The sequence below is a fragment of the Bos taurus genome, chromosome 15 (genome assembly GCF_002263795.3).
Source record: "Bos taurus isolate L1 Dominette 01449 registration number 42190680 breed Hereford chromosome 15, ARS-UCD2.0, whole genome shotgun sequence".
In the NCBI taxonomy this organism is placed as follows: domain Eukaryota; kingdom Metazoa; phylum Chordata; class Mammalia; order Artiodactyla; family Bovidae; genus Bos; species Bos taurus.
In genome coordinates, this window is record NC_037342.1 from 55,211,449 (window position 1) to 55,239,190 (window position 27,742).

At 40.8% G+C, this 27,742-nt stretch overlaps 1 protein-coding gene across 4 annotated transcripts in view; it reads left to right on the top strand.

Moving 5' to 3' along the window:
• Positions 1-585: 585 nt before the first annotated feature.
• UVRAG (UV radiation resistance associated) overlaps positions 586-27,742 on the top strand; it is a 328,758-nt gene continuing 301,601 nt past the window's right edge. For 2 of the 4 annotated variants that reach the window (XM_015474813.3, XM_059874961.1), the window contains exon 1: positions 586-880. In XM_015474813.3, the coding sequence (XP_015330299.1) occupies positions 858-880 (23 nt within the window). In that variant the 5' untranslated portion in view covers positions 586-857. Of the gene's footprint in view, positions 881-22,752; positions 27,625-27,742 lie in introns of those variants that run through there. The other 2 variants (NM_001193026.1, XM_059874960.1) reach the window with 2 other exon arrangements.

Below are 27,742 nucleotides of genomic sequence, written 5' to 3' on the forward strand. Positions count from 1 at the left end.
GGCTTTCTGCCGAACCATAAAGTATTCCTTTTCAATCCTCACACGTTGGCGGAAGCCCCTAAAGACTGTTCAGGGAATCTTCAACTACAGACACAGAGACCATCGCGCCCCTGCTGGCGCCAAATGGGTCCCCGCCCTCCTAGGGAGGCCGGTTACCATGGCAACTAGGTTAGGGCGGAAGTGGCTCCCAAAACTGACTCTCACTAATCAGGTGACTCTCCTGCCTCCTGCACGTGACACCGGAGCCCAGGCGCCGGTCTACCTAGTCGGACTCCGCCCCTCTATTCCTTTACTGACAACTGACGGCGACCTCGAGCAATGGTCCTTGCGGCTCCTCCAGGAGCCCCCGCCCTGTGGTAGTGAGAGAACCAATTAGACTGGGGAAAAAAGAAGCAACGCCCTAGGTTTCACCCCGGTTTGACAGACGCAATTTAGGCCATCCCTGGGTCCCTCCGCCCCCTGTCTATTTCTGCTGGCGACGGACAAATCTTCTGCCCAATAGCGCGTCCTCTTTTTGTCGTTTGGTCCCGCCCCCATGGAAGCTGAACCAATAGGCAATCCAGGTCTCAGCGGGTGGTGGGGGTTGCACTGCAGTAATATGGCTCTTCCTTAGCCAGCGGCGGCGGCTGGAGGTGGGGTAGAACGGTCCTGCCTCTAGGTTGGTTGGTTTTTGGACTACAGGGTCTCGGCGGGTCGTGACTCGGCGGTTGTGGCGGATGCCGGAGGAGCGTCTGTCCCGCCGCTTGGCGGCCCCTGGGTCAAGATGAACGCTTCAGCGTCGGTCGGGGGCCCACTCCCCCCGCCGCCCACGGGCCCGGCCGCCGCGCTGCCTCCAGGTTCTGCCGCGCGGGCCCTGCATGTGGAGCTGCCGTCTCAGCAGGTAACCCCGCGGGCTCGCGGCGCTCTGTAGGGGTCGGGAGGAGGCCCGTGAGGGATCTCCGTGGGCCGCGGGCTGACCCAGTGCCAGCCGGGAGACGGGGAGAATTGGCCGGGGAGAACTCCGAGGACTGAGGAGGGCTGTCCGGAGGTCTTGGGAGGGGAGGGATCCAGGGATGGCCGAATCTCTGGGGGGTCTTCAAGTCCCAGGAGACATCCCGTTACAGGAGATGGGTTGGGAAGAGACGGGAAGGGACCCACTGAAACTCCCCGGGCCCCGCCTCTCCCCCCGTAGGGAGCTGGGGATTCCCTGGCGCAGACCCTCCGCTTTATCCCTCTTGGGAAGGGACCCGGGGAAGCCTGGTATCCCAGGAGAGATGGGGAAAGCGCTTTTTCATTTTTAACTCATTTACTTGCTGACAAATTGATTGGTGCTCTCTGCTGCGGGAGAAATGAGGTTTCCCGCATTTGTTTTTAATCTCTCCTTATTATGAAGTACTCCTATAAATTTCTCAAGAAAAATCCTTTGGGATTTCGGGTTTCCTTCCTATTCTCCGACCCCCCAAAGAAGGCACTTTAGCAATTTGAAGGGTGCTGCTACGTTCCTTCAAAAGAGTAACTGTGGAAGAAAGAACATTTAACGTACAGTACACATTCACGCCTTCCCTATCCTTTACCAAGGCGTGCAGAGCTTCTTGGATCCAATTTGGATCCGCTCTGTAAGCAGATAATAAAGAGAGAACACCGAGTTTGGGGACCTGACAAAACTCTTTGTATCACAGACTTATCTGCAGAGTACTTCTTTCCCCTGCCTTCTTGCTATCCCCCAGGAAGAGACTTTGCAGGAAGTTTGGCATTTAAGAGACTGAACGAAAGTACCTTTCATTTTCCCCCATCCACAAAGAGGACCTAAGAAAAATAGCCAGTTGTTAAGAGTCTACCGTGTTGGGTTTGTGCCAAGTGCTCAGCTGGCGGGGAGTTGATTCAACCTCCCAACTCTGGGAGGTGGCTATTTTTTATTAGTTCCATTTTGTAATTCTGGAGACAGAGGCTTAAATATGTAAAATCGCCTGCCCAAAGCTTTGCAATTAGTAATTGCTGAGGCCGGGTTTCAGAATCCAGCCTCAGACTGTAGTCCCTGCACGTGGTGGTTGTGCTGCAGACTTGAACAATCTTTTCTCCACTGTTTTCACGTGGAACAGAGTACTTTCCTCCACACCCCTCCTCCAACTTCCCATCACTGTCTTAGGAAAGAGTCAGACAGAAGAGAACAGAGGTTGGGGGCAGAGGGTGGACGGGAGATGGGCTGGATTTGAATACAGGAAAGTGTGGGTATGTGGAGGCTGCTAAAGGGCAAGAAAGGTGGAGATCCGAGCTACAGCGGTGGCCATGGAGCTGAGTTCTTTGCAGAAGCAAGGGCTTTTAGTGCGGTGGGAGAGAGGATTTAAGATACTGGGAGAGCATGGACCCTGGTTTTGTGGTGCTGTTGGGAAGGAAGTTTGTGGAGAATATGAATTTGAGGGTAGTGAAGTTTGGATTGTATTTACAAGGTTTCTAGGGGAGAGGGAGACTAGCCTCTGGAATGAGCATTAATGTGAATTTGTGTGTGTTTTGTGTGTATGTGTGTGTGTTGGTGGATTGTGAGAGTGGATACTGGGAGAGGCAGTGATGGGTGCAGAAATCCTGAAGGAGGAGCCAAGAGAGGTTTAGTTTGGGAGAGCTTTGGGAAACTGTGGGATTAGGAAAGAGAAAGCGTCATTTGTTTCATAGAGCCTGTTCTCTGATAACAGTTCCCAGTTTAACGTTGGGGGAAATAATCCAAACAAACTGCCCATGGAATAAATCCAACTGCATTTGTAAGCATTTGTCCAGTTTTGGGGTTTGTGCCAAGGGATATATAGTGGCTTAAGTGTATGGCTGAATGCTGTATGATCACTGAGTATGCTATTTACAGCTTTCTGGGGGTGTCATCCTTCTTGAATTCTTGGAAGGCAGCCTGTACAGCAAAAGCACTTTTACTTTTGCTCTTGACATTAATTTTGCTTTCTGAGTCAAAATGCTCAAGATTTTAGGATATAAATATATAACATTTAAAAAAGTAAACATTTTTGTTAAAGTGTTATCAGTATACAGTCAAGTGTACCAGTTATTAGTACACAGCATGATGAATTGTCACAAAACAAACAAAGTTATGTAAGTGCTACCCAGATTAAGAAATACAAAATTATTACCATCCCAGAAGTCCTCCTCACGTCCTCTCTCGTGTCTGCCTTTCTCTCCAAAGGAACTACTGTTCTGATGTATAAGAGAAAAGTTTTTGCCTATTCTTGAAACTGTGTATAAATGGAATCACACAAAAAGGTATTATTCTTTTGCCCAATATTGTTTGTGAGAGTCAGAGAATGTGTGTATATGTAAAAACATTTTTTAGTATTATTATTAACAATAATACTATGGCTTTTGCAGAATTTCAAAGCTTTAGATAAATTGGAAATCCAGTTAACTTTCTTTTAAATAACACTTTGAAAATTGTGTCATTTTAATAGATTACATGCTATTTGATAAGATGTCAGTATCTTTAAACATAAAAAAGATCCTGTTGATTTAAGATTTTCACGATAAAATTGATTATTTCCAAGCATACATTCAGTGGTTTCTCCCCACTATCCCCAGCCTATTTCTAAGGCAGAGTTTTTCAACCTCAGTACTGTTGACATTTGGGTTGGTTGGTGGGTCTATAAAGTATTTTGTCACCTCTGTGGCCTCTACCCGAAATATACCAGCAGGACCATCTCAGGCCTGACAATCAAAAATTGTCTTTAGATGTTGTCAAATGTCTCATAGGGAGAAAAATTACTTCTGGTTGAAAACTACAGTTCTAGGATATATTTTTGTTTTAGGATAGAGAATATCCCAGGCTTCCCTTGTGGCTCAGCTGGTAAAGAATCCGCCTGCAATGCGGGAGACCTGGGTTTGATCCCTGGGTTGGGAAGATCCCCTGGAGAAGGGAAAGGCTACCCACTCCAGCATTCTGGCCTAGAGAATTCCATGGACTGTATAGTGCATGTGATCCCTGATGCTGGGAATGATTGAAGGCAGGAGGAGAAAGGGACAGCAGAGGATGAGATGGTTGGATGGCATCACCGATTCAATCAATGGTCATGAGTTTGAGTAAACTCCATGAGTTGGTGATGGACAGGGAGGCCTGGCATGCTGCAGTCCGTGGGGTCACAAAGAATCGGACACAACTGAGCAACTGAACTGAGAGTGTATCCCTTCTATTACTTACTGATTTATCTCATCTCAGTCTTCCTTAAGTACCATTGATTGTAGTGGCTGTATTGTTTAAAATATTAGTTTACTGTATATTAGTTCCCAAAGTATTGGACTCCCTGTACCCCCAATCTGCCTCCAGAAAAAAGACTTGTTTTGTTTTGGCTCAAAGAAAGCCCACAAAACTATAAGACCTAACTAATAATTTTTACTTTGATCCACTTTTCTTTAAAAAAAAAAAAAAAAAAAATCTAGTTAACTCTGCAGAAATCCTGAACCTTTATATGTATGAGTACTAACTGCAGTGCATAATAGCTACTTAATTGTGTCAGATGGGACTGCTACTTAATTTTTCTTCTTTTGCTTCTTTATGATCTTACTTTACCTGTATTTAAGCATGAACTAGTCATGCATTTTGAAGACTTGTTTTTTCTTTTTAATTTTTGGTTGAGGTTTGTAATTTTCTAGTGAATATAAGCTCATCTGAAGAATAAATTCCTTCATACCTTAGGTTTAGGCATTTTGAAATAAAAATTTGTGTTTTGTTATAGAGGTATTTATAATGTCCTTGAAAGTTTGAGAGCGTTTCTTTCCTCCCCAAAGGCTTCCTCCTTTGGGTATAACCTAACTACATTCCTCAGATACTTAGAGCTGGGGAGGCTCTTTAGTGATTGTTTAGGGCTTCCCTGGTGGCTCAGATGGTAAAGAATCCGCCTGCAATGCAGAAGACCTGGGTTCGATCCCTGAGTTGGGATGATCCCCTGGGGGATCCCCTGAGGGAGGGCATGGCAGCCCACTCCAGTATTCTTGCCTGGAGAATCCCACGGACAGAAGAACCTGGTGGGCTGCAGTCCATGGGGTCACAAAGAGTTGGACACAACTGAGCGACTAAGCACATACATGTACATAGTAGTGACCACATACATAAACATTTTGCATATAGGTATAGTCTTAACCTAGTTTAATCCCTTCCATTAAAATAACTTTACAATTCATTATTACTTTTCTTAGTTGTCGTGGTCAGTATACCTTCATCTACCACATTTTTGTATAATAATGTTTAGTTATGTTTGTTTAGGGCCTTCCCAGGTGGCTCAGTCGGAGAAGGCAATGGCACCCCACTCCAGAACTCTTGCCTAGAAAATCCCATGGACGTAGGAGCCTGGTAGGCTGCAGTCCTTGGGGTCGCTAAGAGTCGGACACGACTGAGCGACTTCACTTTCACTCTTCACTTTCATGCATTGGAGAAGGAAATGGCAACCCACTCCAATGTTCTTGCCTTGAGAATCCCAGGGACGGGGGAGCCTGGTGGGCTGCCGTCTATGGGGTCACACAGAGTTGGACACGACTGAAGCGACTTAGCAGCAGCAGCAGCAGGTGGCTCAGTGGTAAAGAATCAGCCTTATAATGCAGGAGATGAGGTTTCGATCCCTGGGTCAGGAAGATCCCCTGGAGAAGGAAATGGCAACTCACTCCAGTCTTCTTGCCTGGAAAATCCTATGGACAAAGGAGCCTGGCAGATTAGAGTCCTTGGGATCTCAAAGAGTGGACTGAGCTACTAAGTGACTGGTGATGTTTGTTTAACCCCCATTAATAGATTTTTGATCTGTTTCCAGTTATTCTGTGTTACATTGTTGCAGTGAGTATCCATATACAGGTATCTTGGAAATCAGTTGAAGAATATGTATACACACACTTACACATATAAATATGCACATATATACCACTCATATAATACATACACACGTTTTTGTTATTTAGATTTGTGTTTCTTTAATTATTGATGTTTTAGTAGCTTCATTTATTGTATGCAAACACTACGCAAAGTTTTGTTGTTGTTCCCTGCTGAGTCATGTCCAGTTCTTTGTGACCCTGTGGACTGCATCATGCAAGGCTTCTGTGTCCTTCACTTTCTCCCGGACTTTGCTCAGACTCCTGTCTATTGAGTCAGTGATGCCATCCAACCATCTCATCCTCTGTTGCCCTCCTTCTCCGCCTGCCCTCAAAAAAGATTGAGGACAGGAGGAGAAGGGGACAATGAACTCATTTATCCTTAAACAACCCTATGAGTTTCCATGTTTTTTAAAAAAATTTTTACGTATTTATTTCTGGCTGTGCTGAGTCTTCATTGCTGCACCCAGGCCTTCTCTAGTTGCAGCAAGTGTGGGCTGCTCTCTAGTTGCAGTGCACAGACTTCTCATTGCGGTGGCTTCTCTCTTGTGGAGCATGGGCTCTAGGGTTCACAGGCTTCTTTGCGGCCCATGGGCTCAGTAGTTGTGGTGCATGGGCTTAGTTGCTCTGAGGCATGTGAAATCATCCTGGACCAGGTATCCAATCTGTGTCTCCTGCATTGGCAGGGGATTCTTAACTGATCAACCAGGGGAGTCTGAGTTTCAATATTTTTGAATAGATCTGTGTAGCATTTTCTTTTGCTACTTGCTTGTTTATGTCCCTGGCATTAATTTTTCTGATTACTTACTTGTGTTCTTTCATTCATTTGAAGAGCATTTTTTGGAAGGAAGTGGGGTATATTAGTGCTGTTATATATTATTATTAATGCTATTATATATCAGTGCTTCCTTGAATTTTTAAAAATAGATTTTCTTTTTTAGAACAATTTTAGATTTAGGGACAAATTGAGGATAGTACAGAAAGTTTCATACTGTATACCCATTTTCCTCTATTCTTAACATCTTTCATTAATATGATACATTTGTTACAATTGAAGAACCAGTATCGATATGTTATTATTAACTAAGGCCTTTATTTTATCAAATTTCTGTCATTTAAAAAATTGTATTGGGATTTCCCTGGCTGAAGGTACTTCTCTGGCAGTCCGTTGGTTACGACTTTGCCTTCCAAAGCAGGGTTCCATTCCTGGTTGCGGAGCTAAGACCCAACGTGACTCGAGACCAAGAAACCAAAATACATAACAAAGCAGTGTTGTAACAAATTCAATAAAAGCCTTTACAAATGGTCCACATCAGGACATAGTGGGGGAAGGAGAGGATGGGACGAAATGAGAGAGTAGCAGGGAACCATATACATTACCATATGCAAAATTAGATAGCCAGTGGAAATTTGCTGTATGACACAGGGAGCTCAAAGCTGGTGCCCTGTGACGACAGCCTAGAGGGGTAAGATGTGGGGAAGGTGGGAGGGAGGCACAAGAGGGAGGGGACACATGTATACCTATGACTGGTTCATGTGGGTATATGGCAGAAACCCACACAATATTGTAAAGCAATTATCCTCCAATTAAAAATAAATAAAATTTATAATAAGAAAGTGGTCCACATAAAAATGATCCCAAAAGGAAATTGTTGTAAGATATACATGATTTTTCTGTTGTAATCATTTTTAAGTGTAATCCAGTGGCATTAAGTACATCCTCAATGTTGTGCAAACATCACTACTATCCATTTCTGGAATTTTTCATCATCTCAGACAGAAACTGTACTCTTTAAACAACTCCCCGTTCTTCCTTCCCCCAGCTCCTGGTAAGCTCTGTTCCACTTTCTGTCTCTATGAATTTGCTTATTCTACGTTCTTCATATAAGGGAATTATACAATATTTGCTTTTTTATTTCATTCAGCATAATGTTTTCAACATTCATCCATGTTGTAGCATGTGACAGAATTAGGCTGACTAGTGTTCCTTTGTGTTTAAATACTACATTTTGTTTACCCATTCATCTGTTGATGGATCTTTAGTGTTTACCTAATCTGTGGAAAATTCTGAAAGAGATGGGAATACCAGATCATCTGACCTGCCTCTTGAGAAACCTATATGCAGGTCAGGAAGCAACAGTTAGAACTGGACATGGAACAACAGACTGGTTCCAAATAGGAAAAGGAGTACGTCAAGGCTGTATATTGTCACCCTGCTTATTTAACTTATATGCAGAGTACATCATGAGAAACGCTGGGCTGGAAGAAGCACAAGCTGGAATCAAGTTTGCCGGGAGAAATATCAATAACCTCAGATATGCAGATGACACCACCCTTATGGCAGAAAGTGAAGAGGAACTCAAAAGCCTCTTGATGAAAGTGAAAGAGGAGAGTGAAAAAGTTGGCTTAAAGCTCAACATTCAGAAGACAAAGATCATGGCATCCGGTCTTATCACTTCCTGGGAAATAGATGGGGAAACAGTGGAAACAGTGTCAGACTTTATTTTTCGGGGCTCCAAATCACTGCAGATGGTGACTGCAGCCATGAAATTAAAAGACGCTTACTCCTTGGAAGGAAAGTTATGACCAACCTCAACAGCATATTAAAAAACATTACTTTGCCAACAAAGGTCCATCTAGTCAAGGCTATGGTTTTTCCTGTGGTCATGTATGGATGTGAGAGTTGGACTGTGAAGAAAGCTGAACGCCGAAGAATTGATGCTTTTGAACTGTGGTGTTGGAGAAGACTCTTGAGAGTCCCTTGGACTGCAAGGAGATCCAACCAGTCCATTCTGAAGGAGATCAGCCCTGGAATTTCTTTGGAAGGAATGATGCTAAAGCTGAAACTCCAGTACTTGGGTCACCTCATGTGAAGAGTTGACTCATTGGAAAAGACTCTGATGCTGGGAGGGACTGGGAGCAGGAGGAGAAGGGGACGACAGAGGATGAGATGGCTGGATGGGATCACTGACTCGATGGACGTGAATTTGAGTGAACTCTGGGAGTTGGTGATGGACAGGGAGGCCTGGCGTGCTGCGATTCATGGGGTCGCAAAGAGTCGGACACGACTGAGCAACTGAACTGAACTGAATACACTTTTTCAAGATCTCGTCGTGCACACCACATTGTATTTAGTCTCCCCTTGGCTGTAACAGTTCCTCAGACTTCTTTTTGATGACCTTGATAGTTTTGAGTACTTCTGAGGTATTTTGTAGGATGCCTTTCTATGGGAATTTGGTGTTTTGTTTTTTTTTTTCCTCATGATTAGATTGGGGAGATAGCCTGGATAGATAAAGTGCCATTTTCATCTTATTGTATCAAGTGTACATACTATTAACATGACTTATCCCTATTGATGTTAACCTTTGTCATCACCATTGAGGCTGTTTTTTGTCAGGTTTCTCCGCTGTGAGATTACTCTTTCCCACTGGTTCCTCGATGCTGTCCTCTTTGGGAGGAAGTCACTGTATCCAGTCCACACTTTAGGAGTGGGAATTGATGCTCCCCGTCCTTGAGGGCAAAGTATCTACATAAATTATTTGGAATTCTTCTGCATGGGAGAGTCCTACCACTACCCACTTCCTTTTACAGATGAGGAAGCTAAAGTCTGGGTAGCTTTCTCAGAGTCACACAGGATGTCACCACAGGGACTTCAGGTTAGGTCTTTGATTCCCACTTACCATAGATACCTATTCTTTGCAGGGTTCTGGTTAAAAACAGAGGCTTGAAGTTATCTCAAGGTTTGAGATAATCATGCTTTTTATTTTATTTCCCACAGCATCTGTACATAGCACTGTGCTGATTACATAATAGGAGCTCAGTATACTTTTTATTTTAAAATTTTATTTGTATATGAATCATCCCTTTGAAGAATTTAACAGCCCTAAAGAAAGGAAGGAAATTGGATTGAAATACATACAAGAAAAAATGCTGGAAGCACAAGATTTTGCTAAAAGCAAAAATGCTAGAAGCTTAATTTAGCTGTGTGTGATATATTTATTTTCCCTTGATGTTTCTGTTTGTTAGATATCTTTTGTCTGTCTGATTTAATCATCTTCTTATTATGTGTTCAAAAGATCTGTTTCCTTTACAAGGCCACTGAAGGCAGAGAGAAAACTGTATCTTACTGGGAACATATGCCCTGTGCAATGTTATGTATTTTTATTCCTTCCACAAATATTTGTTGAGCTCCTTCCTCGTGACTCAGAAATAAGTATATAGTTGTGTTATATAGCTGTATAAGAAAATGATGGCAATTTTTGAGCTGCTTTGCTTTTTGTAAACAAAACTGTGAGAAAGCTTCAGAAACAAAATACCAGCATCCCCAAATCATTATTTTTATATGATAAAATGCCATTAGGATTTTAAGGTTTTAATTTTTTTTTTTTTTTGATGAAAATGTTTAATTTTCCTTTGAAAAGAAAAGCTGTGTTCTTATTCAGTGTTAACTTTAAAATTTATCTACTGGGTCACAATTCTTAGCTTTGTGGCAGAAAATTCAGAAGTGAAACTGACTGGAAATAGAGCAAGAGCAGAATTGAAACTAGTAAGCTGGGCCTGAATGAGTAATAAAATTAAGAAAAAAATTAGGTTTTCATAGTTTCCAAATGTATATTTTTGATAATATGTGTATTTTCATCAGTAGACATATCACTACTGGAGGAAAAAGAAATACTTGTCATTTTTAATGTGCTCTAAGGAGTGCAGGTACAAACTAGGGGTGATTTAGAGAAACAAGACAGATCTATGTTAAGAGAGGGGTTGAAACAGTTTAGGCTTTATATCTTTAGGTTTAATGGCATCAGTAATGTCTCCGTGAAAGTTTTTTTAAATGTCTTGTATTTTAGGAGTTGGGTTCTTAGATTATATTTGTAGGGGAGCACATGGAGAAGGGAAACTTGACATTGGGATTTTTTTCAAAAACATATTTGTATTATACCTTTTTGGTTTAATATTACCTGACCTTGTTTTCTGGCTTCCCTGGTGGCTCAGCAGTAAAGAATCTGCCTGCAATGCAGGAGCTGTGGGTTTGATCCCTGATTGGGGAAGATCCTCTGGAGGAGGAAATGGCAACTCACGCCAGTGTTCTTGCCTGGGAAGTCCCATAGACGGGGGAGCCTGGTGGGCTATACATCCATGGGGACGGTTGGACACAATTTAGCATCTAAGCAACAACTACCTTGTTTTCCATCTTATTTTAAAATCAAAGCATGAATTTTGAATCGTAGAATTTTATAGATGCAAAATCTGAAGCCCTCAGAGGTGAACTATTCCCCTGGCCAGAGATTTGGTCCCTCCACTTGTTTCCATCCTAAAGGAGTCAGTAAAGAGTATTAATTTAACAACTATGATTTGAGTGCCCTGCTCTTCCTGTTAGTGGCAGAGACCTGACCAGATCCTGTAACTCCCATGAACAGTTTCACTCTGCTTGGCTTGGTGTTTTGAGAATTTGTTTCTTAAACTTGTCTCTGGGCTTTGACACATTATTCCTACAACTTTGGGAATTTTAGGCTAGAGGTAAAATGTGGGAAAGACTGTATTTTAAACTTACTTCGCTTCGCAGGCTGCGGTCTCAGGCTGCATCCTCTTGTCCCCTTTTGTAGTGTGTATTAGTGAAACTTTGGAATGTCCCTCTGTAATTTGAGTGATCACTCTTCCTGTTTGTCCCTTGGTACTTACCATGCTTATCCTTTTTTGAATATCTCACTTAAGAAGTCTTGATTCTTTACCTCTTCAAGTTTCTAAAACAGCAGTCATCTGTTAATCATGGGTTTTCTGTTGTCAGAAATTTTATTTGTGCCAACTGCCGTAGACGTCATTGACTAGTTATCAAAAACTGGAGTCAAGTGCATTTATTGGTTGAGAAGCTGAGAAAGCTGAGCATTAGAACCCAGTACTGATGAATCTGTTTGTTGATCCATTGGCTCTTTTCCCCACCATGGTTGTTACAATATCTTACCAGGTGCCCTCAGATGTTTTTGAAAATAATAGGGAAAACAAGGAAATTGAAGGTGGTGGCTACCTTTGGCTTTTTTCAGTAGCTTCCTGGGTAAGAAGAAAGAGAAGATAAAAATGAGTGAGAATGGAAATCAGACTTTTGTAGTATGTTTTTTTTCTGGAAAAACTTGGTCCTCTTTTAACATGATTGTATTTTTTTAACTAAGGGCTTTACTGGATTACAAGTAATTCATGTGTCCATGTTAGCCTATGTCAAAAGTAAATAGTTGCAAGTCCAGAAGTGGAAGAAATTAATTGAGTAATCTGTTTTTTCAACAGATATTTATAAAGTAGCTCCTTTGATTTATGTTAAATATGGGATTAGCAATTTATATGTCTTGTTTCCTTCAATCTAATTATGTCTTTCAGAGGATCTGAAATTTTACCTGTCATAATTCCAGTCTCTTTTTGTATAAGAGCTAATACAGGAAAACTAAACTTAAAAAAAAATACAACATGAAAATAATTTAGGAGTATGAAAAAGCTGTGTTTTAAAATTTTGCCCACCTTAACGAATAACGTCATTGAGAAAACTGGCAGGGCTTTCATCCACTAAAATGTTACTATCAGGGTATATATGAGAAGCAACAACATGAGGAAGACTGTCTAATTTTTCATTTTGAAAATAGATCACAAAGCAACCTAGGCAGGTAAGCTGTGGGGTGCTCATTTAAGGCCTAGGATATTTGACAGGACTGTACTCAGTATGGATTAGAGTTGGTCCCATCATGTATATGATGTAGGTATTTCAGGTTTGTTTTCATGAATGGAGTTTATCCTACATGGAAGGTATTTAAGTAATAAAATTGTCTTGTTAATAACAGTTGTCCTGGTGCTCTGGAGTGACTGGTTTACATGTAATATTCATGTATTTCTACTGGAAGAAATCAATCTAAGTATTAAATGGGGACACTAGAATTGCAGAATTTCTTAATTGTACATTAACTGCATTTTTTCACAAATTTGGATATTTTGAAACTACCTGAAAATTACTAAAAATTACTACTCACTATTCTTACCTTGTGTTTTCAAGAAAAGGTTACTTTATCAATACCGTCTTTAATAAACTAGTAAAATATACAGTGTATTTTAGATACTATATCAAAAATAAATAAGTTGGTACTTAGAAGTAAACATAAAATCTATTACAAAATGGAAAATTTTAATTAGATGTTAAATCTCTGCTGTGTACCAAATACTGCATTAGACTCTGGTGTACTTCTTTCTCCAACTTCTCTTATTGTTGGAGTACCAGAATGTCTCTGAATATGATTTTACAAATTCTCAAAAGCACATAATTATTTCCTTAATATGGTATGATAGAAAGACTTGTAAGGCTGGTTCTGAGTATAACTAAGGTGTCTTTGGGAAAAGCATATGTTCTGGTCTTTGGTTCTTGACTTCACAGTGAGAAGGTTGGGTTATCTGTATATCTGCACATCTTGAACCTCTGTGTGCCTCCATTTCCTCGCTTGTCAGTTGCTTTCCTTTTTGTCCCTATCATTTTCATTCCACAAATATTGTGCTCACCTCTGTTCTACACTGTCATTTGTTTAACAGATTTTTTTTTTTTTTAGTTTCTACCGTGTGTACCACAGTAGTGAAGAATATTGTTTTCTAGAGCCAGATGCTTGGATTCAAATACTGACTCAGATCCTTCCTAGTTGGCAGTGTGGAAGTTACTTACTCTCCCTATGCCTCTGGGAGGCTCAGATCAAAAGGGCAGAATAATACCTATCCTGTAGGGTTGTTGAAAGAATTATGTGGGTCATAAGTTTGCCTGCAAAGGTGCTTGGTATGTAGTAACTGCTCAGTGCTCAAGAAATGTTAGCTGTTACTGTCTCTGCTACTACTACTGCTGTTTGTCAGGCTCTGAGGATACAGGATAAATAAGGCACTGTCTTTGTCCTGGAGGGATTTGTAATCTGATGGTTAAGGCAACTATATCAGCAGACCATTTTAGTGTAATGTAAGAGATGGTTTGAATTAAGTGCTGAGGTGGAAGAGAGTAGGAAAAGGAGTCAAGCGGAGACACCAGCTTGAGCAGAAAGGTAAGTAGGTGTAGAAGGGAATGGCAGATAAATTGCACAAGGCTGGAGTTTAAGGCTCTTGAAGGAGAATGGTGGAAACAAGCTGGAGAGGTGTAGTTTGGGATCAGATTATAAGGGGCCATGTATGCCCTGCTTTGAAATTTGGACATTGTCCTCAAGGTAGAGGGGAGGACTTTTTTTTAATAGACTTTAGTTTTTAGAGCAACTTCAGGTTCACAGCAAAATTGAGCAGAAGTTACAGAGATTTTCCAAATACTTTCTGCCCCTGCATTTACATTTTTGTTTTTAGCTGCTAAATTGTGTCTGACTGTTTTGTGACTTCATAGCTGTAGCCCGCCAGGGTCCTCTGTCTTTGAGATTTCCCAGGCAAGAATACTGGAATGGGTTGCCATTTCCTTCTCCACGGGGATCTTCCCGACCAAGGGATGGAACCCCGGTCTCCATCATTGCAGGCGGTTTCTTTACCACTGAGCCACCTGGGAAGGCGTAGCCTCACCTGTTAGCAACTTCTTCCACTGCAGTTATACATTTCTCACACATCATCAATGTAGTTCATTGTTTACGCTAGGGTTTACCTGCACCCTTATGGCAGAAAGTGAAGAAGAACTAAAGGACCTTTTGATAAAAGTGAAAGAGGAGAGTGAAAAAGTTGGCTTAAAGCTCAACATTGAGAAAACTAAGATCATGGCATCCGGTCCCATCACTTCATGGCAAATAGATGGGGAAACAATGGAAACAGTGTCAGACTTTATTTTGGGGGGCTCCAAAAGCACTGCAGATGGTGACTGCAGCCATGAAATGAAAAGACTCTTGCTCCTTGGAAGAAAGCTATAACCAACCTAGACAGCATATTAAAAAGCAGAGACATCACTTTTTCAACAAAGATCCATCTAATCAAGGCTATGGTTTTTCCAGTAGTCATGTATGGATGTGAGAGTTGGACTCTAAAGAAAGCTGAGTGCCGAAGAATTGATGCTTTTGAATGTGGTGTTGGAGAAGACTCTTGAGAGTCCATTGGACTGCAAGGAGATCCAACCAGTCCATCCTAAAGGAGATCAGTCCTGGGTGTTCATTGGAGGGACTGATGTTGAAGCTGAAACTCCAATACTTTGGCCACCTGATGCAAAGAGCTGACTCATTGGAAAAGACCCGGATGCTGGGAAAGATTGAGGGCAGGAGGAGAAGGGGACGACAGAAGATGAGATGGTTGGATGGCATCACTGACTCAATGGACATGAGTTTGGGTGTACTCCGGCAGTTGGTGATGGACAGGGAGGCCTGGCGTGCTGCGGTTCATGGGGTCACAAAGAGTTGGACACAACTGAGTGGCTGAACTGAATTACCTTTGGTATTGTACATTCTTGGTTTTGACCATACATATAATAATATGTGTTCACCAGTGTAGTGTGATGCAGAGTAGTTTCACTACCTGAAAAATCCTTTGCACTATACCTACACCTCCCGGTCTTTTAACCCTTGGCAACCACTGATTCTTTTACTGTCTTCTAAGTCTTACCTGTTCCACAAAGTCATAGCTGGAATCATACAGCTCCTCTGAGTAAACATCAAGGAGCACAATGCCTGCGATGTATGTTAAGAGCATTTTATGTTACAAGTTTAATTTCATAAGAAGCTGCCAAACTGACTTCCAAAATGACTGTATCAGTTCACATTCCCACTAGCAGTGAATGAAAATTGTTCCACATCCTTGTCAGCATTTGGTGGTGTCAGTTTTCTGGGTTTTGGCTTTTTTAATAGGTGTGTAGTGGTATCATGTCGGAGAAGGCAATGGCACCCCACTCCAGTACACTTGCCTGGAAAATCCCATGGATGGAGGAGCCTGGTAGGCTGCAGTCCATGGGGTCGCTAAGAGTCAGATACGACTGAGCGACTTTACTTTCACTTTTCACTTTCACGCATTGGAGAAGGAAATGGCAACCCACTCCAGTGTTCTTGCCTGGAGAATCCCAGGGACGGGGGAGCCTGGTGGGCTGCCGTCTACGGGATCGCACAGAGTCAGACGCGACTGAAGTGACTTAGCAGCAGCAGCGGTATCATGTTGTTATAGTTTGCATTTCCCTAGTGAAAAATGATGTGGAACCTCTTTTCATATGTTTATTTGCTGCTTATGTATCTTATTTGGTGAGGTGTCTGTTAAGGTCTTTGGCCCATTTTTCATTCAGGTTGTTTTTGTTTTTTTATTGTTGAGTTTATGAGTCTTTGTAGATTTTGGGTAACAGTCCTTTGTCAGATGTGTCTTTTGCATATATTTTCCTCTGTGGCTTGCTTTCTCATTCTTCTGACATTGTTTTTCAGAGAACAGAAGTTTTAAATTTTAATGAAGTCCAATTTATCAATTATTTTTTTCATGGAGAGAGTGTTTGGTGTTGTATCTGAAAAGTAGTTGCCATTCCCAAGGTCACCTAGATTTCTTCTATGTTATCTGCTCTGAATTATAGTTTTGCATTTTTACCTTTAAGTGTATGGTCCATTTTGAGTTGGTTTCTGTAAAAGGTGTAAGGTTTGGTCTAGATTCTTTTTTTTTTTTTTTTGGCATGAAATCCAGTTATTTCAGCACCATTTGTTGAAAAGACCATCTTTGCTCTGTTGTATGGGCTTTGCTCCTTTGTCAAAGATCAGATAACTATACTTATGTGGTCTCTTTCTGAGCTCTGTATTCTGCTCCTTTGATTTAGTTGTTTATTTAGTTTGTCAGTGTTCACAAAAAATATCTCACTGGAGTTTTAATAGGGATTGCATTGAATCTATAGATCAAATTGGAAAGAATTGACATCTTGACAATATTTCATCTTCCTATCCATGAATATATGGTGTTTCTCCATGTATTTAGTTGTTCTTTGCTATCGTTCGTTAGAGTTGTATAGTTTTCCTGTAGATCTTTTTCTTGTTTTGTTAGATTTATACCCAGGTATTTCATGTGGGGCTTCCCTGGTGGCTCAGCTGGTAAAGAATCTGCCTGCAATGTGGGAGACCTGGGTTCGATTCCTGGGTTGGGAAGATCCCCTGGAGAAGGGAAAGGCTACCTACTCCAATATTCTGGCCAGGAGATTTCCGTGGACTCTGTAGTTCATGGGGTCGCAAACAGTCAGACACGACTGAGCAACTTTCACCGATGTAACTGATTTCACTTTGCAGGGACATTAATGTAAATGATATTATGATTCTAAATGCAAATTCTACTTGTTTGTTGCTGGTATATCCAGGAGTTTTTGGTTGATTTTCTTAGATTTTCTACATAAATGATAATATCATCTGTTGAACAAAGACAGTTTTATTTCTTCCTTCTCAATCTCTATACCTTTTATACCTTTTCTGGTTTTACTGCTAGTACAAGCTAGTCCTTTTTTCTTTGCTTTTTTAAACTTTTTGTTTAGAGAGAATTACAAGCTTATTGAAAAATTGCAAAAGCAAAACTTACACAAGAACACCTTTATACCCTTTACCCAGAGTTATCTATTGTTAACATTCCATTTGCTTTATCATTTGCAAGCTCTCTCTTCCTAGGTGTATACAGATATAGATGAGGTTTTTTCATGTGTGAATCATTTGAAGTTACATACTTTATGACCTTAAATACTTTAGTATATATTTCTTAGAATAGGTATGTTCTCTTTTATATCCAAAGTATAGTTTTTAGTTTCAGTAAATTAACATTGATATAATGCTTTTTATCTAATCTGTGGTTCATATTCTGTCAGTTGATCCCATAATGTCCTTAATAGAAAATTTCATTCACCAGTTCCTTCTCCAGTCTAGAGTCAGATATTCCATTTAGTTGTTTCATCTCTTCTTTGAGGTAGAACATTTCTACAACTTTTCTTTGTCTCTTTTTAGTGTCAATGTCATAATACAGATAGACTGCTTCCTCCCTTTTTAAAGTAGACTATTTGTTTTCTGTGTATCTGGTATTTCCTCATGGTTAGATTCAGATTATGCATCCTCTCAATTGAAATTTCACGTGTGGTGATGTGTCCTTCATAGGGTATCACTTCTGGAGGCATGTGATGTCCATTTGTCCCTTACTGGTGATGTTTATTTTGGTTACTTGGTCAAGATATTGTCTGATTTCTCAAACATGTAATTCTGTTTATGTGTGTCTGCCCTTGCAACTAACTAATAAACAGACTGTTGGGGAGACACTTTGAGACCATGCATATATCCAGCTCCCCATGAGGTTTATCATCCATTGATGGTTTTTGTCTGAGCTAATCTTGCTGCCATGATTGTGGTAAAACTGATTTCCCAGCTCTCAGCACTTTCTCCACATTTACCAGTCTGCCCTTGGCATTGTGCTGTGAGGATGGGAGGATAGTTTTGAGGAGAGACTGATGATGAGAGAAGTGGTTGAGTAGAGAGTGGTGTGGAGAAGGCAATGGCACCCCACTCCAGTACTCTTGCCTGGAAAATCTCATGGATGGAGGAGCCTGGTGGGCTGCAGTCCATGGGGTCGAGTAGAGTCGGACACGACTGAAGCGACTTAGCAGCAGCAGCATCAGAGAGTGGTGAGGAGAAGACTGCTGATGAAGTTTCTAAATAAGGGGAGACTGAGGCCTGAGCTGTGAGGCAGTGTGAGATATTCATCATTCATCATTTCTTTATTCCTTCAACAGACATTTATGGAATGTCTGTGTAGCTGTGCTTGGGATAAAAAGACAGTTCTGGTTCTTAAGGAGCTTATGGTCATTGAGGCTACAAAAGGGCCAAGAGTTGTGACAAAATATAAGTCCTTACCTTTTTATCTTATGTCATGCTGTCTTCTGTTTTTAGTAGCTAATGTCTTTAGAAACATTTTCATAGTATTTTTAGCCCTAGTAGTTAGAACCATCTCCCCCACTTAACAGGTGAGAGAATCAAGGCCCAGAAAAGAACAGTGAAGAGCTAGAGTTCATGCTCCAGCTATTTTGGCTTTAAATTCAGAGCTTTTCCCACTACCTCACTCTGTTAGCTTCTTGGATTTAAAACATAGTTTTCCAGTTTCATCGTTATCTCTACCTTCATAAATCTGTATTGCTCAGGCTAGGTGGATAGATTTCGAAGCTACAGGTAAACTGACCACTAAAAGCTGAAGCAGCTGTATGGTGATTGGTGATAATGGTAATATAATTGAACTATCATTTGTGACAGTACTTGTGTCTTCATGCTTTGCAGTTCTTCTGTTTACTCTTCAGGGCTTTCCTGGTGGCTCAGACAGTAAAGAATCTGCCTGCAATGCGGGAGTTCCTAGGTGTGGAACTCTGTGTTGGGAAGATCCCCTGGAGAAGGGATAGGCTACCCACTCCAGTATTCTTGGGCTTCCCTTGTGGCTCAGCTGGTAATCTGCCTGTAATGCAGGAGACCTGGGTTCGTTCCCTGGGTTGGGAAGATCCCTTGGAGAAGGGAAAGGCTACCCATTCCAGTATTCTGGCCTGGAGAATTCCATGGACTTCAAAGTTGGACACAACTGAGCGACTTTAACTTTGAAATGAGATAGCAGAGCTGGGAATCAAATCTAAGCTGAGTTTATACCACAGCACAAAACCAGTGTTTGATAAAATTGGAATAAATAGCTCACAATCTGATTTTGGACTGGAGCACATGCCCTTTGTTTTTCTCAGGTTGATTTAACTGAACTCAATTTGTGGCTGGTAGTCTCTGGAACAAAGGCACCCCACTCCAGTACTCTTGCCTGGAAAATCCCATGGACGGAGGAGCCTGGTGGGCCGCAGTCCATGGGGTCGCTAAGAGTTGGACACGACTGAGCGACTTCACTTTCACTTTTCCTTTCATGCATTGGAGAAGGAAATGGCAACCCACTCCAGTGTTCTTGCCTGGAGAATCCCAGGGACGGGGGAGCCTAATGGGCTGCCGTCTATGGGGTCACACAGAGTCGGACACGACAGAAGCGACTTAGCAGCAGCAGTCTCTGAAACTGCTTACCCTGGTACTTCAGTGTGTTGGCTGTTGCACAGGAGCTAGTCCTCATGTTATGGGTGGCTTCATCTGCCTGTTCATCTGTTTCTCTTGTGGCTGACATCTATCAAAGTCCTCCCATATTATTTGGTCTTAAAAAAGTCAAAGCTTCTTGGTGTAGATGTGGAAATGGGGCAGAGACCAGGGCTCTTAATCTTACTGAATTTGTGTGGGAGAGGCAGTCAGAGGTATTTGGTCTTTTATTTCATTGTGTAGATCCGGGCATATCATGAGTGCTCAGGAAATGTTCCGATGCTTTGGTTTCTTAGGGTACAGTGTATAGAAGAGAATTATGAAGATATGAGGATGTTTGTGAATGTTGTAAGTTTATTGAAACAGATTGGGATCGAAGATGGTACTGGAAAGAAGATTTAAGGCCTTTGGATTTACTTAGTAAAGCTTGATTACAGTGGGAGGACCTTATTAGAGTAACGAATCCTGGGTTAGTTCTGGGGCAAAGAGGGAGGGGTAATGGGAAGAAATCATGGAAATGAAAACATGAAGGTTCTGAGTTAGGATTATGAAATTACAGTTTGCTAATCTTGGTAGATTTTAAACATAGATTCTGCCTGTAATTAGCATGTTAACATTTAATGCATAATGGGTCATTCCTTTGTGGTCCACTGGTTGGGACTCTGTGCTTCTACTATAGGGGGCATAGGTTCAATCCTTGGTCTGGGAACTAAGATCCTATATACTGTTCACCTCAGCGCCGCCTGCCCTCCCTCCCCAAGAAAAAGCATAATAGCTTATATTTTCTTAAAGAATTGTATAGAACTTACAGTTTGTAAGTGAGCTCTTGTTTGCAGAAGAGTAAGTCAATATAGGTACAAGAAGGAAACTGGTTTTTCATACTATAAGCAATGATAGCTTTAGGAAAATAAATGAAAAGTGTGGAAAAGAAGAAACATGTGCCTGAGATATTGTGAAGGAAGAATTGATGGGGTGGATCGCTGATTAGAAATGAGAGTTGGGGCATGGGATATCTGCCTGGCAAGGATGTCTCGAAGGTTTTGAAACAATCACGTGCATGGTGTACATGTACACATGGCCTAGGGGATCAGACCTGGGTGCAAATCTTGAATTTGCTCTTTACTAACAGCGTAAACATGGGTGGGCCCATTTACTTAAGGCCTTAATTTTATTATCTAAAAAATAAGCAAAATGGCTTAGATTAATGCTTAGTAAAACAGACTGCCAGGGGAGCTTGTTAAAATGTAGATTCAGACTGAGTCAGGTCTGTAGTGGGACCTGAAATTCCACATTTCCAAGTTCCCAGGTAATACTGCATAGCAAAGGTTTAGATGGCTTTCAGGATCCTTTTCAGTTTTATAATTCTATTTATTTAATGTTTTTCTTTGGAGATCTGTTATACTCCTGTGACTTTATTATCTCTATTTAGATAGATAAATTCTAAATCTGTCTCTTTACTTCAGATTAGAAAACGCCTAAATCAATTCGTCGTCTTAACACTAACCACATCCCTTTCTTGACATCCGTATTTCTGTTCGTACTTTATATTCTTAAAATACTTTGATTTTTCAGAGAGCTTTTATATCCATAATTTCATTTGATTCTTAAAATAACCCACAGAGGTAAGCATGCAGGAAATGTTTCTATTTTATGGAAGAGGAAATAGGCTCAGAGGGACTCCGTGACTTACTCACTAGTAAGTGGTTAGAACCACCCTCGAGTTCAGGATTACTGACTCCCTTACCACGATGTCACACCGCTTCTGGTAATGGCTGTCATGGATACCCCAGCTTGAGGGTTGGTTGCCATCTCTTTACTTAAAAATGTAAATTTAGTTTTATTTAAAAAAATAGATTATATATTCATATGGATTACAACTCAGCAATATATGAGGATACAGTGAAGAGTTCATACCACTCTGTGTCCCAAATACCCACTTTCCCTTTGCTTGGACAACCAGTGTTATCAGTTATATTTTATGCTTCTCCTATCATTACAGAATTATATTCTTTTTTCCTGTTAAACACAAATGATGACTTATTAAACATTATGTATAAACTGTACTATTTTTTAAAACAACTAATAGTGTATTATACAGATTGTTACATATCAGTGCTCAGAAAGCTGCCACATAATTTACTCTTGATGGTCCCACACTGTTCCAGTGTAGGATATGTATATACATCAGCAGTCCCCTATTGATGAACATTTAATGTATTTCCAGGTTTTGCTAGTATTGTATTACATATATCATGTTGTATATCTGCAAGTGTGTTTTTAATACAGGTGTGGAAGTAACATATATGTATTTGTAATTGTGCCATCTTTTAGAGGTTTTACCAATTATACTTTTTTCAGGAAAGTGTCTGTTTTGCCACTGCCTGTCTCTGAATATGTTATCAGACTTTGTGATCTGTGCCAATTTTAGTGTAGTTTTAAGTTGCATTATGAGTCTCTTATAAGTGAGGTTGAGAATCTCTTCTAAAGTGCTATTTGTATCTTCTGTGAATTAATCTGTTCATATTCTTTGTCAGTTTTTCTGTTGGGTTGTTGGCCTTTTTGTTCTATGAACGGTTTTATTTTATTTTTGGCTGTGCCTCATAGCTTGTGGGATCTTAGTTCCCTGACTAGGGATTAAAACCAGGCCCCTGTCAATGAAAGCACTGAGTCCTAACCACTGGACCACCAGGGGATTCCCATATGAACTCTGTGTTTTAGTGAAATCATCTTTGTTATAAGAATTGAAATTTTTTTGTTAGGTTGTTTTTTTTTTTGACTTTGCATATGATAGTTTTTGTCATGCATAATTTAAAAACATTTTATGTAGGAAATTTTATTGATTTTTTTTTCCCCCTCTTTTTATAGCTTCAGAGTTTTATGTCATTCTTAGACCTTTGAGGTTATAAAATAATTCTTCATGGTTTCTTTTGGAACTTTTATTATGCTTTAATTATTTACATTTGAATGTTTTTAAGCCACCTGAAATTTGATATATGTACATATTTCTTTTCTTTCCTTCCCTTTCCCTTTACTGATGGCTACTCTATTGTCCTAACAATTTTATTGATTAGTTCTTATTTCTCTTTTATTTTTCCTTTATTTCTTTTAACAATCTTCTGTTTGTCCTCAACCATATCCGTTATCTAATTAGTATCCCCATTAAGCCCAATTTTGTCTTTGCGCTCCTATATAGTCTTATCCTTTCTGTTCTTATTGATACTATTTTAAAACTTTTTTATTATGGCAATTTCAATGAATAATGAAGTATCTATATGTATATTTTATGTATCAATGTATATTGAAATGCATACATACGGGAGGGTGGGATAATAAACTCCGAAGTACCTATTACTTGTTATTGGTAATAACCATCAGTAACTGTCACCTCATGGTAGGTCTTTTATCTGTATGCCTAACTACTTGCCTCACCCTGATTAATTTGAAGCAGATTGCAAGCACGATGTTACTGTGTACTTGGGCCACTTGTCTTCTGTCTTCCAGTGTTTATCCTCCCGGTCATCCTTTATAGTTCTGTGTCTATCTTGTTCGGTCTTATATTTCTATAGTAACGGTTCTTTAATTAAATGCTCTTTGAAAGTATGTGCTGGATACTTTTACCTCAGACTAGCTTTCTTTGGTGTGCACAAACTCCAGTTCTTTAGAAAGATTACGTACTCTGAACCTGGGGAATCCCATGTTTGTACCCCCACAGTTCCTAGCATAGTCTGGAGAGGAAAATAGAAGAAAGGGGAATAAGAGAGGGAGGGGGAGAGACAGACACTCACCGAGAACAATACTGGGTCTGTCGCTGCAAAGACCTGTTTTTTAGAGCAATTCTCCTCAAGAATCATGGGGGGAAAGGGCAAGTTTGGACTTTCCCCCTAGACTGGGGGTAAATAGGATGGAGATGAAAAAAAACCAAGCCAGAGTCAAAATGTCTAAGACGTATAGAAAGTTCAGAGCTATAGATCAGATCAGATCAGTCGCTCAGTCGTGTCCGACTCTTGGCCACCCCATGAATCGCAGCACGCCAGGCCTCCTTGTCCATCACCAACTCCCGGAGTTCACTCAGACTCACGTCCATCGAGTCAGTGATGCCATCCAGCCATCTCATCCTCTGTTGTCCCCTTCTCCTCCTGCCCCTAATCCCTCCCAGCATCAGAGTCTTTTCCAATGAGTCAACTCTTCGCATGAGGTGGCCAAAGTACTGGAGTTTCAGCTTTAGCATTATTCCTTCCAAAGAAATCCCAGGGCTGATCTCCTTCAGGATGGACTGGCTGGATCTTCTTGCAGTCCAAGGGACTCTCAACAGTCTTCTCCAACACCACAGTTCAAAAGCATCAATTCTTCGGCGCTCAGCCTTCTTCACAGTCCAACTCTCACATCCATACATGACCACAGGAAAAACCATAGCCTTGAGTAGATGAACCTTTGTTGCAAAGTAATGTCTCTGCTTTTGAATATGCTATCTAGGTTGGTCATAACTTTCCTTCCAAGGAGTAAGCGTCTTTTAATTTCATGGCTGCAGTCACCATCTGTAGTGATTTTGGAGCCCAGAAAAATAAAGTCTGACACTGTTCCCACTGTTTCCCCATCTATTTCCCATGAAGTGGTGGGACCGGATGCCATGATCTTCGCTTTCTGAATGTTGAGCTTTAAGCCAACTTTTTCACTCTCCACTTTCACTTTCATCAGGAGGCTTTTTAGTTCCTCTTCACTTTCTGCCATAAGGGTGGTGTCATCTGCATATCTGAGGTTATTGAATTTTGTCTTTTCTTGTGGAGAAGGCTGTTAGTGCTTAGTAAGTGACTGAATTAAGTTCTAGGACTTACTTGAACTTGGGTGAGAGGAGAGTTAATGTCAAAATGAGGGCTTTGGGTCCGAGGTTGTGTAATTTATGTCAGAGAAAGTTCTCAATTAGGAACAGGAGCTGTAAAGTGTTTTATGAGACTTTAGAGTTGATGGTTTGTTTAAATCTGTAACATTGCCTGTTGGCATCATTTGCTTTCTATCCAGTAGCCCCAAGTGGTAGTTTTAAAGCATTTTTGTGTTCTTTCAAAACTTTTCACAATGAGTCTTTCAGGTGGGATCAAAAGATTAGATGAAATAGAATTCTGTAATATAGAACGGGCTTTTTTGTTCTAAAAAGACTGACCTAATTTATCAAGCTTACATTCTTGATTTGGTAATTCAGCATTTTTACCTTCTGTGGAAATGTGGGAAACATTTTCTCCCAGGTTTGCTTTTGTTGCCCCTCAAAAAAGTGTGCCAAAGTAGCAGTAACCTGAGTTAACCTGGGCCTTAATTCTTCCATGCCCTTTAGCCTGGTCCCATGCTGAGAGTAAAGGCTGGATCTGAAAAGGAAGTGAATTAAGAATAGGGAAGGGGAAAGATACTCAGAACAAGTTTGACTACTTTTTCAAATCAAATTCTACTTTAAAAAGTCTCATAACTCAGTGATTTTCTACGTTAAGGGTTAGCAAAGTGTGGCTAATGGTCATTGCTTTTTGTAACCACTGATGAAATAAGAAAGATTTTGACATGGCTAAAGGATTATAAACAACCATGTTTAAACCCAAAGAATTTGCAGAGACAGAATGCACCCTGAAAAGCTTGAAATGTTTACTTTCGGAACCTTTTAAAACAAGTTGACCAACCCTTGATCTACATCACTCAGGGTGTACAGTAGTAGTTATGTGTACATTTAAAAGTTTTTGCTCTTTTGTTTGTGTTTCATATTATCACTTTGTTTTTGTAATGGTTATGTAATTTTCCACTGTATGAATATGCCACAATTCAAGAGTGGTTTTTCAGTTTTTGCTTTTATAACTAATATTTGCACACATTTTTGTGATTTGTGGAATTGCTTGGTCAAATATTATATACACTTTGGTAATTGTTGCTAAATCACCCTCCTTCCAAAATGGACCAGTTTATATTTTCCCCAACATCATTTTCCTTACTAGTATCAACCTGACAGAAACTAAACTGTTTGGTTAATAGATTTCTTTGTTTTATATTGCTGAGTAACAAAGAAAAAATTTTGTGGCGTAAAACATCATCATTTATTTTGCTCATGAAAAGTTTTGTTTCGGACTGGGTGAGAACAACTTGTCTGTGCTTTACTTGATGTCGTTTCTGGCATCTCAACTGCTTGGTGCTGAAATGGTCATTTGTGTGTCAGGTTAAGCTGGACGCTCTTAGCTGGGACTGAGCAGAACACCTTCCAGGCCTTTAACATGTGGCTGCTTGGCATCTTCACCGAGTTGAGTTCAGTTCAGTCGCTTAGTCATGTCCGCCTCTTTGCGACCCCATGAACCACAGCACGCCAGGCTTCCCTGTCCATCACCAACTCCCGGAGTCCACCCAAACCCATGTCCATTGAGTCGGTGATGCCATCCAACCATCTCATCCTCTGTCATCCCCTTCACCTCCTGCCCTCAATCTGCCAGCATCAGGGTTTTTCCAGTGAGTCAGTTCTTCGCATCAGGTGGCCAAAGTATTAGAGTTTCAGCTTCAATATCAGTCCTTCCAGTGAACACCCAGGACTGATCTCCTTTAGGATGGACTGGTTGGATCTCCTTGCAGTCCAAGGGACTCTCAAGAGTCTTCTCCAACACCACAGTTCAAAAGCATCAATTCTTCTGTGCTCAGCTTTCTTTATAGTCCAACTCTCACATCCATACATGACTACTGGAGAAACCATAGCCTTGACTAGATGGACCTTTGTTGGCAGAATAATGTCTCTGCTTTTGAATATGCTGTTTAGGTTGGTCATAACTTTCCTTCCAAGGAGTAAGCGTCTTTTAATTTCATGGCTGCAGTCACCATCTACAGTGATTTTGGAGCCCAGAAAAATAAAGTCAGCCACTGTTTCCACTGTTTCCCCATCTGTTTGCCAAGAAATGATGGGACTGGATGCCATGATCTTAGTTTTCTGAATGTTGAGCTTTAAGGCAACTTTTTCATTCTCCTCTTTCACTTTTAGCAGGAGGCTCTTTAGTTCTTCTTCACTGTCTGCCAAGGTTCAATGCTGAAAAGAGCAATATTGCATAGGAACCTGGAATGTTAGGTCCATGAATCAAGGCAAATTGGAAGTGGTCAAACAGGAGATGCCAAGAGTGAACATCGACATTCTAGGAATCAGTGAACTAAAATGGACTGGAATGGGTGAATTTAACTCAGATGACCATTATATCTACTACTGTGGGCAGGAATCCCTTAGAAGAAATGGAGTAGCCATTGTAGTCAACAAAAGAGTCCGAAATGCAGTACTTGGATGCAGTCTCAAAAATGACAGAATGATCTCTGTTCGTTTCCAAGGCAAACCATTCAATATCATGGTAATCCAAGTCTATGCCTCTACCAGTAATGCTGAAGAAGCTGAAATTGAATAGTTCTATGAAGACCTACAAAACCTTCTAGAACTAACACCCCCAAAAGATATCCTTTTCATTATAGGGGACTGGAATGCAAAAGTGGGAAGTCAAGAAACACCTGGAGTAACAGGCAAATTTGGCCTTGGGGTACGGAATGAAGCAGGGCCAAGGCTAATAGAGTTCTGCCAGGAGAATGCATTGGTCATAGCAAACACCATCTTCCAGCAACACAAGAGAAGACTCTACACATGGACATCACCAGATGGCCAACACCAAAATCAGATTGATTATATTCTTTGCAGCCAAAGATGGAGAAGCTCTATACAGTCAGCAAAAACAAGACTGGGAGCTGACTGTGGCTCAGATCATGAACTCCTTATTGCCAAATTCAGACTGAAATTGAAGAAAGTGGAGAAAACCACTAGACTGTTCAGGTATGACCTAAATCAAATCCCTTACCATTATACAGTGGAAGTGAGAAATAGATTTAAGGGACTAGATCCGATAGACAGAAGTGCCTGATGAACTATGGACAGAGGTTCGTGACATTGT